Genomic DNA, 17,949 nt, shown 5'->3' with positions numbered 1-17,949 from the left:
TCTGTCTCTTGTGCCTCGCTTTACTGACCGTTTTACATAGTTCTTTTTAACTAAACTTTTTTTACTTGCTATGCATTTATGCACTATTTTATTTATGCTCATACTGTTTCATGTAAAGTGTCTTTGAGTGTCTTGAAAAGTGCTATACAAACAATATATATTATTATTATTATTGTTATCATGGCCTGAGGTCCAAGTCAACACTGCTAAAATTGTATTATAAACTTCCAACATGCATGAGTATGAGCATGACTTTTTCTCCCTTTCTTAAACATTGACTTTTTGGAGATACAAGGTTTTCGCAGTGGCACGGATTTTAAACTTTACATCATCTTTTGGCTCTGTGTCTTCAAGTTATTTAAGTGTTGCTCTCAGCTGTATATTGAATCTACTGATGGGATACTGGAATAATAATAAAACTGCTTTCTCATTTGCTTTTTTGGCTTTAGAATGAGGCCTTTTTCGCCTGCCTAGCTGAAATGCGGTCGCTCACTATATTATGGTCATTGTGTACTACAAGGCAGTAAAAACCTTCCTTATTTATTGACTCATTTTAAATGGTCAGTCTTACCTGAATGAAACAAAAGTCCAAGGCACTTTTCTTCTAGGCACTTCTAGGGACATTTTTCTTTTTTTGACACTGCACCATTTTTGTAGCACATTTTTGTAGCAGTTTTACCTGTTTTAATTTCCCTGACCTGTGTATATATTGATTTTAAATGTTTTTGTTTTTTTACCTGTGCTGTGTCTTTCATCAGGGATGCAAACTAGTCACCTTTAGGTGACAGTCACCTTTTTTTATCCCCAAATAGGGCACTTAAGTGAATGATTTCTGAGTGGATTTGTGTCTGCCCTGGTATCTGTCACCTTTTCATTCTCCATGAGTTTGCATCCCTGTTTCATACTGTAGACTTGTGTATTCAAGATTCAAGATTCAAGATTGTGTATCCAGATTCCACAGGTATTCACTTTACCTTATTGTGTCATCAGGGTTTCGGTAATGTGGGTCTTCACTCCATGCGATACCTTCATCGCTTCGGGGCAAAGTGTGTTGGAATCGGAGAAATGGACGGAAGCATCTGGAACCCCAACGGCATCGATCCCAAAGAGCTGGAGGACTACAAACTGGTCAGTACTGCAGTTTACTGAGTATCTGTAAAATACTGGAGATATTTTACTGGGTATCTGGTCAGTACTGGAGATAGATTACTGAATATTACCACAAACTGGTCAGTACTGCAGTTTACTGAGTATCTGTAAAATACTGGAGATAGTTTACTGAGTATCTGGTCAGTACTGGAGATAGATTACGGAATACGGCCTCAAACTGGTTAGTACTGCAGTTTACTGAATAGAGCTACAAACTGGTACCACAGACAGGCTTAAAAATTCTAAAAAAAACAAAAATACAAATTAGAATATATCAAAAAAGACTAGGAGCTGGTTTGTACAATAGACACTTTACTATTAAGAAGCATGGAATAGAATGAAATAGAACTGCACTACCACTTGGTTAATACTTCAGATAATGAAGTAAACTATAGAATAGAATGGAAAAGAACAGAACTGCGACACACCCACAGTAGGAATGGTAAACGCCCCAAAATGCACCGAATCTTGAAAAGACAATCTCAGGCAAACAGGGATTTAGTAATCAATGAGTCATTGGTATTGATCAACCACAGATATATTATGGTCTGTTTGGGCCATGAGGCAGGAAAAACCTGAATTATTGGCCCTTTTAATGTGGAAAAAGTAGCATATTGCAGCTTTAATTCACCTGTGAGTGAATTGTTGTGCAGTGTAGCTGCAGTACACAGCAGTGTTTAGGAAGGACAAGGGCGCCACCTAGTGGACAGACAATGTCACAACTACATTACGGTCAGGGATAGTTCAGCCTGGTAAGACCTCAACCTCCTGTTCCCCCTGTTCCCCTGTTACTAGATCAGAATTTAATTTATTGAAGACATTTATGTGACCCAACATGGAAAAAGAGGTACGTTGTTCCATAGATTACGGATATTTTCATTCAGATACTTAAAATAGAGTTTTAGTGATAGGGATCTATGAATTATTTTGTTTGAATTAGTAATTATTGGCTCTAAAAGATGCTTTTTTATTACAAGTTTTGATGTAAAATGTGTTTTCTATAAAGTTAAATGAGCCTGATGATTGGTCGCCTAAAAACCAGCACAGTGTGAGGCAACTTTCAGCAACTAACCAGTTGCTCAAAAAAAAAAAAAAACCTGTTTCTGTGCCTCATGACACAATTCAGTAATCTTTGGATTTTTCAGTCTGTTCTTTTATAATCAACATAAAAACCCTATAAATCAGTAAATCAGTTGTGGGATCTGTTAGGATTTTTCGAGACGATATATTTACTGTCCATAATATCATCATGGAAAGAAATTGCAATTTTCTGTTATTGTTTTAACCTTTATTGATCCAGGAAAAGTCAGCTGAGCATGCTTGCTCCTTTCCAGTGATTTTTCAGTAATATCATGGTAATTATCATCAATATCTTCAGCAAAACAGTCAATAAACAAATTTTGAATCCAAATAGAAAAACAGCCTGTATGGTAATGTTTCTGGATGGATTTTCAGTCTCATTAAGGCACGTAATTATGGTACCAAAGGTATTATGATAAAATATCACGCTGAAAAATCTAATTCAATTCCATAAGTGGTTGGTTCAATGCCCTTGCTTCTATTAAAATCGACTCAAATCTTTAGGCAAAGTCGACCCAGACGAGAGAGTGTAAAAGGTTCTTTGCATCCTCCTACCTCTATACCATAAATACCAGGATGAAACCTAATTAAATGAACCCAATTAAACCTAATTAAATGAACCTATTGAATTGGAGAACTGTTTTCTTGCCCCAGGCCAACGGCACCATCGTCGGTTTCCCGAACTCGACTCCGTACGAAGGAAACATCCTGGAGGCCGACTGCGACATCCTGATTCCTGCCGCCAGCGAGAAACAGCTGACCAAGAAGAACGCCCATAACATCAAAGCCAAGGTCACACACACACACACACACACACACACACAAGACTAGACTAGACTAGACTAGACTAAGTCTAATAGGAGTTAGTTGGGGGTCAGTGGGCATCCCTGACCTGCACCCTGCAGCAGTTTGGGGTTCACTGTCTTCCTGTCTTGTTATTCATTTACTTTACTGCCGTTCTTGTTGTTCTGCAGTCTGCACCTCTGCTCTCTGCTGCTGTATTGACCCAGTCTCCCTTCAGTGATCAATAAACTTGATCTTATCTTCTCTGTAACTCAGATCATAGCAGAGGGGGCGAACGGTCCGACCACGCCCGAGGCCGACCGCATCTTCCTGGAGAGAAACATCATGGTGATCCCGGTCAGTAAACCCAAAAATCACGTTTTTACACTCTCTTTTTTAGAATATCATTAATCTCAAATGAGAGAATCTGTGTATCTGTCAAACTTAGACTTGCACAGCATTATGGGTACATTTTTATGTCAGTAAAAACATGGCGGCCATTACTAGTACTATTGGATCATCTTTTGTTTCCCCTGTATTAGCAATAAGCTGCTATTGCTCTGTCGAAGAGGGAGGGGGAATATTCTGTTAACTGGTTTATTCATGGGAACAGATACACCTGAATAAGGGCATTTTGAACACTCTGGGTGGGAAACTATCTGGAAGATTGGCATAAATAAAGTATAAATAAAATAGCTTTACTTCAACACATAAGTGAGGGCTTCAGATAGACATAATTAGCAGAAATCTTGGCAACAACAATCACAACAACTGCTTGAATTTAGCAGGAAAGTTAGTTAGCGTACTAGTTAGTAAGCTAGGCTACTAGCTAGCTGCCTAGGCTAGACTGTGGTAGCTACCAAATATATTAAAATGTGAATCTATATCCCTCTGGATTCTTGAGATCCATTTTTTTCTAATATATTTTTCAGTGGGGAATCTGTGAAATGGCTTTTGTATCATTTTTGTAAAACTTTTGTATGATGAACATCTTTGTTCACAACAGCAGCACAGAGTTGGACTTGATCTTCCAGGTGGAGTTTGACAACCTGAGCGTTCAAAATGGCCGCTGTGTGAATTAGGTCTATTCTATTCTATCGGATTCTATCATATTCTACTCTTTGCAGGACATGTACCTGAACGCAGGCGGTGTGACGGTTTCCTACTTTGAGTGGCTGAAGAATCTGAACCATGTGAGCTACGGCCGACTCACCTTCAAATACGAGAGGGATTCAAACTACCACCTGCTCAGTAAGACCAGAGTGTGTGTGTGTGTGTGTGAGTGAGTGTGTGTGAGTGTGTGTGTGTGTGTGTGTATGTGTTTAGAAGTGTTGAGACAGTCCATCTCTCTGCCTCATGACTCCGTCCTTCCTCTCTCCCTTTCTTCATGTATTCCTTCCTGGTTCCTTCCTTCCTTCCTTCATCCCTCCCTTCTTTCCTTCCTTCCTTCCTTCCTTCCTTTGTCTCTTCCTCCCTCCCTTCTCTCCTTCCTTCATCCTTTCCTCCCTCCCTTCTCTCCTTCCTTCCTTCCTTCCTTCCTTTGTCCCTTCCTCCCTCCCTTCTCTCCTTCCTTCATCCCTTCCTCCCTCCCTTCTCTCCTTCCTTCTTTCCTTTGTAACTCCCACCTCCATTCATTGATTCATTCGTTCCTCTCTCTCTCTCTCTCTCTCTCTCTCTCCAGTGTCGGTCCAGGAGAGTTTAGAGAGGAAATTTGGGAAACACGGCGGTGCGATTCCCGTTGTCCCGACCTCCGAGTTCCAGGCCAGGATCTCTGTGAGTACACACACACACACACACACACACACACACACCTCTACTGCTACTACTGCTACTTCTTCTTCTATGGTATTGTAACGGTCTGGTTTGGTTTCAGGGAGCCTCTGAGAAAGACATCGTTCACTCAGGACTCGCCTACACCATGGAGCGCTCTGCCAGGGTAACACACACACACACACACACACACACTCACACACACTATCACACACACACTCACACACTCACACACACACTCACACACACACTCTATCAGACACACACACACCGCTGTAAATGATGATGAGAAATGGAACTGAGTCTTGTCTTTCCTTCTCTCTCTCTCTCTCTTTCCTTTCTCCTTAATCTCTCCTCATCCATCCATCCATCCCTCCCTCCTTCCTCCCTCCCTTCCATCCTTCCTTCAACATCCCTTGTTCCCTCTCCTTTCCTGCCCCCTCATCTTTCCTCCATCCCTCCTTCGTCACTACTCTACTTTCCTTTCTCCTTCCTTCACCCCCCCCTCCCTCCCTCCTCCATCCATCCCTCTTTCTCTCCCTCCTGTCCTTCCTTCCTCCCTCCTTCCTCATCCCTCTCTCCTTTTGCAGCAAATCATGCGAACAGCCAACAAGTACAACCTGGGTCTGGACCTGCGGACGGCGGCGTACGTCAACGCCATCGAGAAAGTCTTCAAGGTCTACAACGAGGCCGGTCTCACCTTCACATAGACAGACAGACAGCCGGTCTCTCTGCCCACCTGTCTCTCTGCCCACCTGTCTGTCCGTCCAGCCGAACAGACCCCCCTCCCCTCCCCTCCTCCCCCTCTGTAGGATTTCTCCACCGACTTCGACAACGTTCTCGTAACTTTTTACAACTTTCGTGCAACAGATCCGACGTTTACAGTTTCACACAAAAACAACAACAACACGTATGAAAAATCCCCTTTTTTGCGTAAACCAGCAGAAACGAGTAGAGTAAGAAATAGAAACACGAGCACACTGCTTGACCGTTTTCCGCTTTGCCTCGCCCGGTAAGACTGTTCATCCAAACCCTCTCCGGCTCTGTGTTCACTTCAGTCGACAGATTACTGCTTTTGTTTTTGTTGTCGTCATCCCTCTCCTCCATACAGCTGTTCCTGTTATCTTCTTCTTCTCACAGGAAATTAAAATACACCAAAAACGTTCCGGTTGACAGCTTTGTGCGGGCGAATGCTCTTCTGAATTAGTGCTGCGCCGCTTTTTGACGATAGGTCAGCCATATTTCACAGATTGCTTGAATATACATATCTATCCAGACATAGAATAGTAGAGTATATCGGTTATATGTATATATATATCTATAAATAGATAGACTCAAAGCCTTAATACCAGGGGGAATTCTCCCATGATTCAATGGAGCAATTTGCCACTGTTTGCCTGCGACGCATCAAGATCTGTACAGATCTTCATATATATATTCTTTATTCTTTAGGTCAAGAAAAGAGCTTGTATAGATTTTTTTCTTTTTATATAAAGGAGTGCACATGTGCCTCGGTATAATTCAGGACTCTATCTTTAATATTGACAGCAGTCTCTATATAGCTGCCATTTTGGGGCGCACACAAAGCCGAGTTACTTTAACTGTTACTTTGTTCTGACGTTATAAATGCTGAGTTCCCAGCTTCTGTTCTAGTCGGGTTCCATGGTTCTAGCCTTGGGTTTCTTTGGGTAAATTTTGCTTTGGCTCTAAATTTGGTTCCAAGTTAACTGCTCACCTCTTCAGCTCCTGCACCTCGAGTTCCTGTTGGGTATTTTTTGTCCTGATGTGTTTCCTGTCAAACTGCGTCCACCGACCTGTGAACACCTTCGGTCAGGAGTTCCCCAGTGAACACTTACTCAGAACACTTACCATTATCTTCCCCTGCCCGGCCAGTCCAGGGATTCAAACTGGCAACCTCTTGATGATGAACTTTCTTCTGTAACCCCACCCCCCCAAACAAGGAAACCGGAAGTTAACTTGGAACCAAAGTCTCCCCTGACAGTTCCCTGGTCTCTGACAGAGGCGTGACCCGTGCAAACGCGATGAAGACAGGCAACATGACCTTCAGACGGCTTTGGAAAAGGGACAAATTCTATGTAGCTAAAATATTCTAAAAGGAACAAAAGCGTCATGAAAACTAACCGCGCGTTCTTCGTACGGCCGCTCATGTCGTGCGACCAGAGAAACGACCGCCGTCTCCTCTTTCATCGCCACGGCCAACGCTCGGCTGCAGGCGAACTGTTGGGTGAAGTCACCCATCGGCGGCCAATCAGGCGCTAGCGTTACAGTCTGTCCCGCCTGTTGCTGCAACACTAATGGTCTCGCACTAATCAGCTACGTGGTAAAGTGGCGGCGATGCGCTTTCTAGCGCCGTGAACGCACGGTTACTGTCGGCCATATTGCTTGTCTTCATGGTTGCTGCGTATCCTGACCGCTGGGTGTCGACCCGCGGCTCGTTTGGATTGGTTGATTTGTTTCATCTCTCAGGGCGGAGGGAGGGGGGGGGGGATAAGTATGTATGTGGGAACAAAAGGAGTAAAATGTTTATTTTCTTTATATCAGCTTTGATTTAAACCGCTTTGGGATTCTGTGTAAGAGAGTTTGTATTGCCTTTTCGTTAAAACGAAACGTTAAAGCGAATTAAATTACAAAAAAAATAAGACCCATGTGTGAGTGTTTTTTATTTGATCCAAACCAGAAGTGTGTATTGTTGGTTAAAGTTCCCGTATTGAAGAGTGGAGGCTTTCCAGTTCAAATGATGCAAACTGGTCTGATTGGACGGATTTTATTCTTTAGTGAGGGAGCCAATCAGGAGCGAGTCCAGCTGTGATGCGTTTCCTGAAGTTAGACTGAAACTGACTGGGGAAAAAGGATGGAGGTTTTGAAAATGTAATAACTTTAAATTTAATCATTAAAACAAAAATCTAATTTTAACAATGTCTCATTAAACACCTTTGATTATATCTGTATATAAACAGGGAAAGTTGAATTCCTGTAACAGACCCGCTTTAATGTTGAGACAAACCAGTAAAACAATTCAGCTTCCGAAAGTTTCTCATCAGCTGGGAATGTTATTTTCTATTACTGTCTAACGTTTATTGTAGTCTACTCTAATCTGCTGTAGTCTTCATGGTCTTATAACATCTTATAACGCTGTTTTATCCAACAGTAAAATGAGCTTCAGTTCCTGAACCTTCCTCCACCAACATTACAAGCAACCAACAATAAGGCAGTCAAAGGTCAGAGGTCACCGCACTCTGGCAGTAGATGGTACAAATACTCCCGTGAGCCTGGAAGGATCATGATGACAGAAGAGATGGGGAAGGAAATTTAAAAAAGAAGGTATTAGATGAAGAAGATTTTCCCCCATTTCTTTTTATCTGTTATGAAGACTGAAACATCTGCTTGACCCGATTTCACTTTCTTTTTAATGCAGCAAAAGAGAGCACACACACACAACTTTAAATATATATATATCTTTATGTATGTGTATATACACATATATACACACACATATACATATATGTATATATATATATCTCCTATATATATATATATATACATATATATGGTAACAACAGCAACACACACAAGGCACTAACAGAGTGGACCCAAACACTGAGAGGTATTCATGTTACAAAGTCCTGGTCTACTAAATGTATGTTGGCTCTAAGATCTTCATTAAATTTCATTATAATTATCACAATGCAAAACTGAATCCAATCTTAAGCCGTATTCACAGAGGACTGCTGCATGCGTACAGGATGACATGCACTGAAACACCGGCGGTGTCACTGATCAAGATTTTACAATTTGTTGCTTCGTGATTTAGCAAAGCTAAACCTGAATTTTGTGCTGAAAATGCATCCAAAACTTTCCTCTGTAGTTTCCTCTACTGCCTCTGTTTTCCATGACAGGAGCAAGAGAGAAACAAATTACGTCTCTATTTACCAAGAGATCGATTTGTAGGATTGGTGTTATCAGAGGACCTGTTTTCACCAAAATACGAGAGGAAATTTGTGCCAAAATTTTAACGTTACAAATTACAGACATGGCAGATTCACACTGCATTAAAATGACCAGTGATCTCCACATTTCTTACAAAGCGCTAGACGTTTCCTGATGATATTAGTTGTGTGTGAATAGGGCTTAAGAACTGATAAATTCATACAATTTAACAGTAACCCAGTTTAGTAATATTAAAGCTTTTTCATACATTTTGTTGATTTAAAATGTATATGGACACCACAAATAGGTACAGTACTGAGAGATGTTGTTGTTTGAGTAACGTTTTATTAAATGGATAGGCTCCATTAAACATTTAGTCATGATCTTGTGCTTGTATTAAACAATTACATTATTATCTGTGTAAAAGTATAGATACATTTTTCTAGACTCATCTCAGCATTTTCCTGCAACGTTACAAATCAGAATTCAAACAACAGAAATGAAATTATTATATTAATATTAGGAAAACAAAAATCAACTAAGGCGTCAGTTTGGGTGAAACTGCTCTTGATCCTCTGGGAACTTCTTGTCCTCCAGCCTGTTGGAGGTCAGGACCGTGCAGAGTGAGTTTAGATGGACTGACGGTGAAGGTCCAATCAGGAGAATCAGGTTTTCTTTCATCAGGTCCTGGTCTGCAGGTTTCTGTCATCTTATTTCCCTTCGGACAATTCCCCGGCGATATCGCCCAGAGTGTCCGTCAAACTGAGATCTGAGAACGATGAAACTAAAAGACGGGGAAAGAAGATACAGATAAGAGTAAGATGAATGGAGAGTACTGAGTGATAATACAGCAAATAATTAAAACAACTCAATGTAGATTGGAAACAACAATAAGCAAATAATAAATGGGGATAAAGATGCCGCGTCTGCACTGATAGATTTACAAGTGCAGGCGGCTATGAGTGTGCATCGCTAGTTATTCACATTATCAGCTGTCCAGATGGGGGAAAAAAATGTATAAAAATATGTTCGGACGTGCAAATATGTATTATAAGGTAAGCACATTATTATTTGTAGACTAAAGACACCATAAAGAAAGTACGTCAATCACAACACCTGTATTGTGTTATAAACCGTATTCAAACACAAAATAAATCAGAGGAGACAAAGTTTCTTAACCGATCTGTGACCAGCAGCAGTACATCAGCCATGTTTGTGGAAAAGGCTATAATGTAAATATCACAGCTGGGCCAGGAGGACTGTCGATGTGAAAAAGCTTGTTGTGGTGTGGATGTTGATTCATTCAGTAATATAATTAATTAATATAATTAAGTGAGTAATAATAATCTGGATTTGTTTCCAAATTTAGGTTACTGTGGCGTTTACTGCGAAACCTAGTCTTGTCCTAGCCCTAGCCTCTTTCCAAGTCCTTTTGGCCCAAGTCCTTTTAGCCCTATCCCCTTTATCTCTAGCCATTTTAGCCCTAGCCTCTTTAGTCCTAGCTTCATTAGCCCTAGTATTTTTAGCCACAGCCCCTTTACCCCTCGCTCCTTGAACCCTAGTATCCTAACCTCTTTATCCCCAGTCTGTGCTCCAAAGCCCTCTGAGTTGTACCTGAGCGCCCTCCATACGTACCTCCTCCATCTCCACCACCTCCTCCTCCACTTTCTCCACTTCCCCCTCCGCTTGCTCCAGTTCCTCCTCTGCTTCCCCCTCCACCTCCTCCTCCTCCTCCACTGCTTGACTCCTGATTTTCAGTGAAGAGACCTGCAAATCCTCCTTTCTTCTCCTCGTCCTCTTTCTTCTTGTCGTCTCCAAATGACAGGAATCCTCCGATTCCTCCCTTCTCCTCCTCCTCCTCTTTTTTCTTGTCGTCTCCAAATGATGAAAAGAATCCTCCGATTCCTCCCTTCTCCTCCTCTTTTTTCTTGTCGTCTCCTAATGATGACAAGAATCCTCCGATTCCTCCCTTCTCCTCCTCTTTCTTGTCGTCTCCTCCCAGGGCTTCCTTCACCTTGTCCTTGATGGCGTCAGCTGCAGAACAACCAGGTCAAAGGTCAGAGGTTAGCACAGCATCAGAAGTAGTACACACTGTGCGCTACAGGCCTCGGCTAACAGTGTTTCCAAATAAAACAATATTTGCTTCGACCTACTCATTGAAATTGAGTACCAGAAAAGTGTTAAAGTCAATGTAGTATCATTTTCCCAGATGGACCAATTACCTGATGCAGTAAACCCCGCCCATCTGGTACTCCGATTACATTAAAACAAATGCTATATTTGCAAATACTATTTAACGTAGAGGCAGCAACATGGCCTGGCTTGTATGCATCTGTACTTACCAACGGCATTCAATCACCGCCTTTTCCTCTCCAGTGTGGGACACGTCAGGGATGCCCACTTTCTCCCCTGCTGTTTAATATAGCTATCGAGCCTCTACCCATCTGGCTTCGCAGCCATGATAGGGTTGAGGTCATCACTCGTTACGGTCTGGTCCATAAACGCTCCCTTTACGAGGATGACCTTCTCTTATACATTTCCAACCCCATATCCTCCCTTTCCCGATATTGTCAATTTTGGATCAGTTTGGTCATTTATCAGGTTACAAATTAAATCTTATTTTGTGTAAACCAACTGGCGAAAACAATTCCCCAATCCGCATTCCCCTTTAAGATAGTGTCAGAAGGATTCAAATACTTGGGGGTGTTTGTCGCTAACTCCCTCAAGGACTACTAGACAAATGTAAAACAGATATATCTAGGTGGGCCTCCCTTCCCATATCTCTTGCAGGCCGTGTCAATCTGATAAAAATGGTCACTCTACCAAAATTTTTATATCTTTTCCAACACATCCCAATTTGTATCAGTAAATCCTTTTTCATCAGTCTCGACCGGCTGCTGAATGCGTTTGGAATAACAAACCTGCCTGTCTCAGGACATCAATTCTCCAGCTCCCCAAATCCGACGGTCTAGTGCGTCCAAATTTCCGTCATTATTTTTGGGCCTGTAACATTAATAAACACCTTTATTGGGCCAGCTGCAAACTTTTCCGACTCCTGCCCACCCTGGGTTCATACTGAGATATCATCTTCCCTTTGCTACTTCACCAATGCTAAATTGGCAAAAATATTTCCTGATAGAAGCGATGCCTGTAATAGATGTAAGCAATCTTCAGCTGACCATTTACATATGTTTTGGACGTGCCCGAGGCTGACTGACTTTTGGTCCAATGTATTTAAAACTCTTGCACAGGCCCTCAACACAAATATAGACCCCATTTTTATTTTTATTTTTTTTATTTTATCCTTTCTTTTCTTTCGTTTAGTGACCATGACCAACATGGGATGGGGGGTTGAATGTTTCAATAGCCATCGGGCCCCGTCGGGCTCGGGCTGGAATGCAGTGCTCTACAGAGAACATCTTTACTGTTACTTATTGGAACAAACCACTGTAAGGCAGAAAGACTTGAATCCTAAGCAGCAGGGAAGAGACGGGACAGGGACAAGCTTTAACATTCAAATCGACTCATCTTCCTTGTCGACTTGTTGTTTCTGCTCAACAGAAAACAGACTTGTCTCAGTTTCAAAGGACGTTGTCTGGCATCTAAACAGCCCTTTCACAGAAACCTAATCTGCACCATACAGCGCTTCATTAGTGGTCTAGGCCAGTGGTTTCAACCTTTTTGGCTTGTGACACCTTAAAACAAAGCAAAACCTAGACGTGGTTCAAACAGTTCAAATATGTTTCCCAGGTGTAATAAGGCGACAGAGTGTTACTGAGGTGTGTGGTGAAAACAGTCAGGTTGTGTTTGTAAGCTAGTTAACATCTCACTATTTGAAAAGTTTTGTCACCCTCCTTCCATCATTTAATTAAAGCTGTAAAGAGCCGCTGCAGCAGAGAGGAATGTCACCAGACAGGTAAACCTGCAGGCTGAGGCTGACTCATACTGACTATACTGCAATACTACTATTCTGCCTCAGACTTTAACAAAAAGAATACAAACAAAACTTTGTGCCAATACAAGAGTTTCCCATGTGACTCTGCTGGCAGCAGCAGGAAGGCAATGGAAAGAAAAACACAAAGACTCAGATCTCACTTTGTCCGGTCTCACAGACAGACTGCAACCTCAAGCTTCCCACAGAGAGCCGCACTGAACACCAAAACACTGAACACCAAAACACCAAAACACTGAACACCAAAACACTGAACACCAAAACACCAAAACACTGAACACCAAAACACTTTTGCACCTAAGATGAAGTTGGAATTGAATTAGAAATATATTTAGATTGCAGATATAATTATTCCATTAAGGATATGATGTTCTCTGTGAGGTGTTGGTCAAAAGCAGGAACAAGGAATAAATGTTTGCTGCACACTGACAGCTGACTGATCTGGTTTTAATCCTAATTTATGCAAATAAAATCATAACAGCAAACAACGCTCACTAGTGAACCTGAAGAAGCAGTGATGCAAAACGCATTGTTGACTCTTATGTTTTTACTTGTATAAATTATATATTGAAACTGATTAGTCATCTGAACAATGGTGTGAGTGAGTGGCAAACATTTATTCCATACTGGTTGTTGTTTTCCAATCTGTACTCACCCGCTTTATCCACGACCACTTCCACCATGTCGGACTTCCCACCCAGCAGCCCCTTGAGGAAAGACATGGCTGCCGCTCTGTTCGGAGTGTGTGGAGAGTGATGTGTGTGTGTTGGGAGCGTTTAAAGAGTGATGTGTGTGTGTTGGGAGCGTTTAGAGAGTGATGTGTGTGTGTTGGCAGTGTATTTAGGGACGGTGGCGGTCAGTAACTCAGTCTTATAAAGGCTGGTGTCCTCGCCCCTTCAGTCAGCTCCCCGGGCTCAGCCTATTGGCCGGTTGAGGAATCAGGTGTGGCTAAAGGGAGTCACCCGGGGCAACAAGAGAGGGAGGGGCAGACGGAGGGCAGGGTCGACCTGTTTCACAAGTTTGAAGCTCTGGTTTGCTGCAGGTGGTTCCAGGTGCGAATGAGAGGTGCAAGAATCCTGAATTTTCTGTTTCGCATGTAAACAGCCATTACCCAGTTTCCCCAGAGGTGTAATTACAGCTGAATTTAGTCTTATCTTGTTTCCAGCAGCCTGGTTTTACAGCAGAAATCCAAATAAACAAGTCGGTGGTTCGTTTTCTGTCTGAAGACTGACCGCAGCTTCTTCTGTTACCAGAATGAAAGGGCTTGCTGTAGGGCAAGGTAGGTAACAGTAAGATAATAAGAATGAAGTGTGTGTGTGTGTGTGTGTGTGTGTGTATGTGTGTGTGTGTGTGTGTGTGTGTGTGTGTGTGTGTGTGTGAGAGAACTTGGCAAGTTGAGATGGAACGGTTGGCTCGCCGTTCTGTCTCCTCCCTCTGTAGGAATTCTAAAAAGGCTGCCTCTGTAATGACACACACACACACACACACACACACACACACACACACACACACACACAGAAAAACATCAGATTAGAGGCCAACTGCCAGGGGTCCAGATCCTCTTGAGAAAACACATTATTAACTCGGTCTTGCATCTTGTTCCTTCTCAGATTCACTCCCAGGTTGAAATAAGAAGTTTAAACAGACTTTACAGTTTCCTCACCAACCTGCTGCAGCAGCTGAGTCTCCATGATGGAGGAACACTGTAGAACTGTGTGTTAGTTAATAAAGTGTAAATGTGTCTGAAGCAGCTGTCAGCAGAGAGCAGCTGAGTCAGCTTGTTGTGGTGTGGCTGTAGATCCATTCAGTAACGTTCTCAGTAAAAGTGAATAGTGTGATAAGGTGGATTTGTTTCCAAATGTAGGTTACTGTGACACAGTAAACTGTCTTGTCTTTAGCCCTAGTCTCTACTCCAAAACATGAAGAGTTGTAGCTTGAGAAGAGTCAGCTCAGTTAACCTGAACAAACTGTTAACACACTGATGTTAATGTGAACATGCTAACGCTAGCATTGAGGGGGCTAAAATACTGGGCCAAGTGAAACCTTTAACTTCAATATTATTCAAAACATACAACTGGCAGCTTGGCTTTGTTAGCTAGCTAACTAGCCAGCAGGCTAATTTAGCAAAACAACTGAATATGTTAACATGCAGCTATAGCCACTAACGCTAGATAGCAACTAATAATACTAACATTAATCATAATCACTATATCTATTCATAGAGCACTTATCAAAAGAGTTACAACATGTTTTACAATTAATACAATTTATAAAATGTAAGTAATAAATAAAAACAAGACTCAAAGTGCAAACCTGTGCCAGCGCAGTAATGCAACTAACAGTTTGTTTGTTTCTTGTTCGTCCGCTGGGTTTGATTTTCTGACAAAACAGCATGTGAAAGCAACGCGGTGTAGCAGCCGACTGGAAAGTCTTGGATGTCGGACTTCCCCAGCAGCACAAGAACATTTTGTAATAGTTATGGCTAAAAAATGAAAATGGTCTAACGGCGTAAATCACAGATCCTAGACACAGACCACAGGTCCAGTAAAAGGAAGACGCTGCGTTGGCTAGCTTGAGGTTCAGCAGTCTAATATGTTTTTGTCCCTGAATGAAATGGAGGGAGGGACTCTGGACTCGGACACCACTGATTGGATTTTGACGAAAGTGTGACGAAACACATTTTTACAATTGCTCTGATTGGCCTAAGGGGGGCGCTACAACGTTTGTTTACTTGTTTCCGATTGGCCCAAGGTGTGCTTGCATCATTCGTGGGGGACAAACTGTTTACTTGTTTTAAAAAATTTTTTTTTACATTACCCATTGTGGTAACACTTTAGTTAATGCTTATTAAGCAGTAACTAACCCTTAACTTAGTGACCCTTATTGTAAAGTGTTACCCATATGGTTAACCATCCTCTCAGCACAGTTCTTCTCTTTAGCTTGATGAGTAAGACCCAGCAGCTGCAGTCTGACTGCTCTGTAAAGTAGGACAGTCAGCAAACCCTAAGCTCCTCCATTCTCTCCACTGTCTCTATTTGTTCCTGATGACAGTTTGGAGGATGGAGTGCCATTACTGTTGAATATTTGATTGTTGAATACAGGTGTGCCTCAAGGGCAGGGGCAGGCTGAATAGGTGTGTGTGTGTTTCATTGTATTCGTCAGTATCATGCCAGTCACCCGGCTCCACCCAGCAGCAGTCTAACATTATCCTTTAACAACACAGCTCCTGTACAGACCCACAGTGTATTCAGTTCTCTGCACTGAAGCATTGTGATTATATCTGAGTTAAATGACCTAACTCCACTAACGTTACTTAAACACCACGAGATGGTGTCACCTACCGTCTGCAGTCTGCAGGGCAGAAGACCAGTTACTCTCTGCAGATCTGTTACTGACTGTGGAATGTTAAGTTTCACTTGTCACATCAGGAGCATTAGAGATCCATTTAGATCCATTTATATACAGACCAACCTTTGATTTTGTGCCTCTGTATGGAAACACTGCATCTCACAGTCAAAAACACCCTCTAGAGGCCAACTGACGAAGCCCATCATTTTGCATTTTGTCTCGTCCTCCTGTAGCTCTTGGACCCACAGAGAGTATTGTCTCCAGTCAGCTGTCAGTTGAAGCAGCGAGCTCTGCTGAGTCCAAACTGTTTGTCAGAATATCTCCAGAAAAGCCTTACTGATCTGATCAGTCTTTCCCAGACTCCCCCGTGATGAGAGCCAGTGGGAGGAATAAATGTCCACTTGACCCCGCGCTTTGTGTGATTCAACTCATTGATGGCCATTCTCAGCTCACGCTCCGCCCCAACGAAGTTCGTCCCATTGTCTGAAGGAATCTCCATCACTTGCCCTCTCCTGGCTATGAAACGACGTATAGCGTTGATACAAGAATCCGTATCCAGGGACGAGGCGAGTTCAATATGTATTGCTCGTATGGCCAAACAAGTAAAGATGACTCCGTAGCTCTTTACCAAGCTTCGTCCTCGTTTTACCTCAAATGGTCCAAAATAATCAACGCCAACCCTAGAGAAGGGAGTATCGTCTGGAAACACTCTGTCTTGAGGAAGATCCGCAATTTGTTGTCTTCCTGCAGCTCCATGCAGTCGATGACAGGTGAAACATTTTGACAGGATTTTCCTAATTGCTGCATTGGTGCTTGGAATCCAATACTTTTGACGCAATTTAGAAAGAACATGATTCCTTCCTGCATGCCCTGTGTCCTCATGAATCTTTCGCAGGAGTAAATCAGCAACATGGTGGTCTTTGGGCAGTATGGCAGGCTGCTTACATTCCTCTGGCATAGCAGCCCGACTGAGTCTATCTCCAACACGCAAGACTCCATCCTGAAGCATAGGGTTTAGCTTATTGAGGTGACTACTCTGCTTCACTCCTTGCCCCTTGCTTAGAGACAAGATCTCCTCTGAGAATTTCTCCCTTTGGCATAGTTTGATGATTTCCAGCTCTGCAATTGCCAGATCTTCAACTGAGATGCAATTTCCCTTGAATCTCGCTTTGAATTTCTTCATGGCTATGTTCACTTGTTGAACCTGCTGATTCTCATCAGAGTCGGATTGGCTATAGGCTGCATGTAGCTCCTTTCTTTTTTGGCAGAGATCTGATAGTAAGGCTTTCAGCTTAAGGAACCACACCACAGTGTGCCTTAGCTTTGTCCAAGAGCAGAAATTGTTCATCAACTGATTGACGTTTACATCTACTCCTGCCTTCAAGAAGTTCACCATTACTCTCTTCACCTCAGGATCATCTGATGTAATCTGTTCACAGCCTTCTGTGTTCTTTGGCCATTCCTCCATTGGGCTGGGGAGAAAATCTGGACAGGAGATACATGTATCATTTTTCATGAAGGCCTCCACTCTTTGTCCTCTTGACGCACAGTCTGCTATGTTCTTGGTGGTATTCACATATCTCCATTGTTCAACTGTGGAGTCTATCAGGATAGCAGAAACGCGATTAGCCACAAACGTGCAGAATCTTGTGGTTTCGTTTTGGAGGTACTTGTGTACAGCTGTGCTATCAGTCCAAAATACTGAGTCAGCCAGCTCCAGCTGCAGCTCTCTTCTCAGCACCTTATCCATTTTCACAGCGACCGTTGCTGCAGTCAGCTCCATCCGTGGAATGGTAGGTTGCTTAAGAGGCGCCACTCTGGCCTTCCCCATCATGAAGACAATGCACTTGGTTTCTTTCGTTCCTCAACAAAAGGTAGCTAGCAGTGCCATAAGCATCTTCACTCGCATCCGCGAAGTG

The 17,949-nt window shown here is 42.5% G+C and overlaps 2 protein-coding genes across 2 annotated transcripts in view; one reads left to right on the top strand and one right to left on the bottom strand.

Annotated features, from left to right (window-relative positions):
• Positions 1–7,452, top strand: part of LOC139650538 (glutamate dehydrogenase, mitochondrial-like) — a 32,940-nt gene extending 25,488 nt beyond the window's left edge. The window contains exons 7-13 of the mRNA XM_071527232.1: positions 991–1,128; positions 2,884–3,021; positions 3,289–3,369; positions 4,140–4,263; positions 4,694–4,785; positions 4,886–4,948; positions 5,373–7,452. Coding sequence (XP_071383333.1) covers positions 991–1,128; positions 2,884–3,021; positions 3,289–3,369; positions 4,140–4,263; positions 4,694–4,785; positions 4,886–4,948; positions 5,373–5,492 — 756 coding nt within the window. The 3' untranslated portion in view covers positions 5,493–7,452. The remainder of the gene's footprint in view (positions 1–990; positions 1,129–2,883; positions 3,022–3,288; positions 3,370–4,139; positions 4,264–4,693; positions 4,786–4,885; positions 4,949–5,372) is intronic.
• A 757-nt stretch (positions 7,453–8,209) lies between these two features.
• Positions 8,210–13,582, bottom strand: LOC139650539 (uncharacterized). The gene is made up of 3 exons (XM_071527233.1): positions 13,338–13,582; positions 10,366–10,764; positions 8,210–9,514 (listed from the first exon to the last, which is right to left on the bottom strand). Exons 1-3 carry the CDS (start codon positions 13,402–13,404, stop codon positions 9,441–9,443), a joined length of 540 nt encoding a protein of 179 aa, XP_071383334.1. The 5' UTR covers positions 13,405–13,582; the 3' UTR covers positions 8,210–9,440.
• Positions 13,583–17,949: the final 4,367 nt, after the last annotated feature.

The sequence above is a fragment of the Centroberyx affinis genome, unplaced genomic scaffold (genome assembly GCF_046629955.1).
Source record: "Centroberyx affinis isolate AG114_WGS23_722 - 3 ecotype Tasmania unplaced genomic scaffold, CSIRO-AGI_Caff_v1 ptg001507l_1, whole genome shotgun sequence".
Classification (NCBI taxonomy): Eukaryota; Metazoa; Chordata; class Actinopteri; order Beryciformes; family Berycidae; genus Centroberyx; species Centroberyx affinis.
This window is presented reverse-complemented; position numbering and strand designations above follow the sequence as displayed.

What these genes read in the sequence shown, in the direction of transcription:
- LOC139650539 (XM_071527233.1), bottom strand. Translation starts at nt 13,404, where the DNA reads ATGTCTTTCCTCAAGGGGCTGCTGGGTGGGAAGTCCGACATGGTGGAA. An exon ending in AGTGGTCGTGGATAAAGCGG is followed by an intron (nt 10,765 to 13,337) that starts GTGAGTACAGAT and finishes GTTGTTCTGCAG; the next exon opens with CTGACGCCATCAAGGACAAG. An exon ending in AGGTGGTGGAGATGGAGGAG is followed by an intron (nt 9,515 to 10,365) that starts GTACGTATGGAG and finishes CCCGTCTTTTAG; the next exon opens with TTTCATCGTTCTCAGATCTC.